The sequence below is a fragment of the Aptenodytes forsteri genome, unplaced genomic scaffold (assembly GCF_000699145.1).
Source record: "Aptenodytes forsteri isolate BGI_AS27 unplaced genomic scaffold, ASM69914v1 Scaffold76, whole genome shotgun sequence".
NCBI lineage: Eukaryota > Metazoa > Chordata > Aves > Sphenisciformes > Spheniscidae > Aptenodytes > Aptenodytes forsteri.
Window position 1 is genome coordinate 2,986,772 of NW_008794444.1, and position 1,031 is coordinate 2,987,802.

Here is a 1,031-nt window from a genome sequence, read left to right on the forward strand (position 1 = left end):
GGCCCCGCCCGCGGCCCTCCCTGCGCGCCCCCCCCCGCCTGTGCAAGCCTGTGCATCCATACAGTCATCTTACTGGTATGATTAATAGAAAGCTCTACAACCCCAGCCGCAGGAGACCCGTCAGCCCCCCCCCCTGCTCTCCGGTGGGTGAGCAGCACCCCACGGGGGCGTCCCCGGCTCAGGGACCGCGACACAGGCCTGCCTGCGCCCCCCTCCCCGCCTGTGCAAGCCTGTGCATCCATACAGTCATCTTACTGGTATGATTAATAGAAAGCTATAGGGTTATTGAGCGTTTCATTTGTTAGCTACATGTGGCTATTCTAATAATTATTACTACAGCCTCATGACACAGTCCCTCAGCAGATTTCTTGCCTCCAGCACTCCCAGCTCTGAAAGTCACCTTGTGCGGCTAGAGGGAAAACTACAGGAGCCCCAGGAGCCCCCTGTATCGCACACGTGCCCTGTCCTCTGCAAAACTTCCCCCCAAACACACTCTTGTTCTGCCTGGACGCAGGGCTCCTTCTCACTCCCCCGCCCTTCACAGCACTGCTGCTGCCATGCAGCCAGGGCCCCAGGGCTCAGCCCCCTGCGGCCCCCCAAAGCGGACCTTCACCCTCCGGGTCCCCTTAAAAACCAAACAGGAGAGAGGCTGCAAACCATCCTGCGGCCACTGAACTCGCGGGGCTCTTCTGCAAGGAGCCCAAGTCACCTTCCCTTCAGGCCGAGCAGACCACCGCAGTACCCCTGAGGGCTGGGACCCGACTCTCGCTGCGGTGACCCAACGCATGCCCCTGACACGCCAGCAGCACACAGCAGGACACCCCTGGCCCTCCTGCTGCCGGCAGCGAGGCCCCCGAAGCCCTTCGCCGGCCAGGCCGTGGGCCTGGGGACACCGCAGTGTAGGGGCCCGAAGGAGGCCGCCATCTTGGGGCACCCTTGGGGGACAGGGTGCTGCGGGCACCGCGGGCTGCCCGCAAGGAAGGCGAGCGCGCCGTAGCGGTAGGGACGCTCCCCCCGGGCGCAGGGGGGAG

At 64.3% G+C, this 1,031-nt stretch overlaps 1 protein-coding gene across 1 annotated transcript in view; it reads right to left on the bottom strand.

Moving 5' to 3' along the window:
• TMX1 (thioredoxin related transmembrane protein 1) overlaps nt 1-924 on the bottom strand; it is a 47,659-nt gene extending 46,735 nt beyond the window's left edge. The window contains exon 1 of the mRNA XM_019474779.1: nt 710-924. Within this exon, the coding sequence (XP_019330324.1) occupies nt 710-924 (215 nt within the window). The remainder of the gene's footprint in view (nt 1-709) is intronic.
• Between the last annotated feature and the right edge of the window lie 107 nt (nt 925-1,031).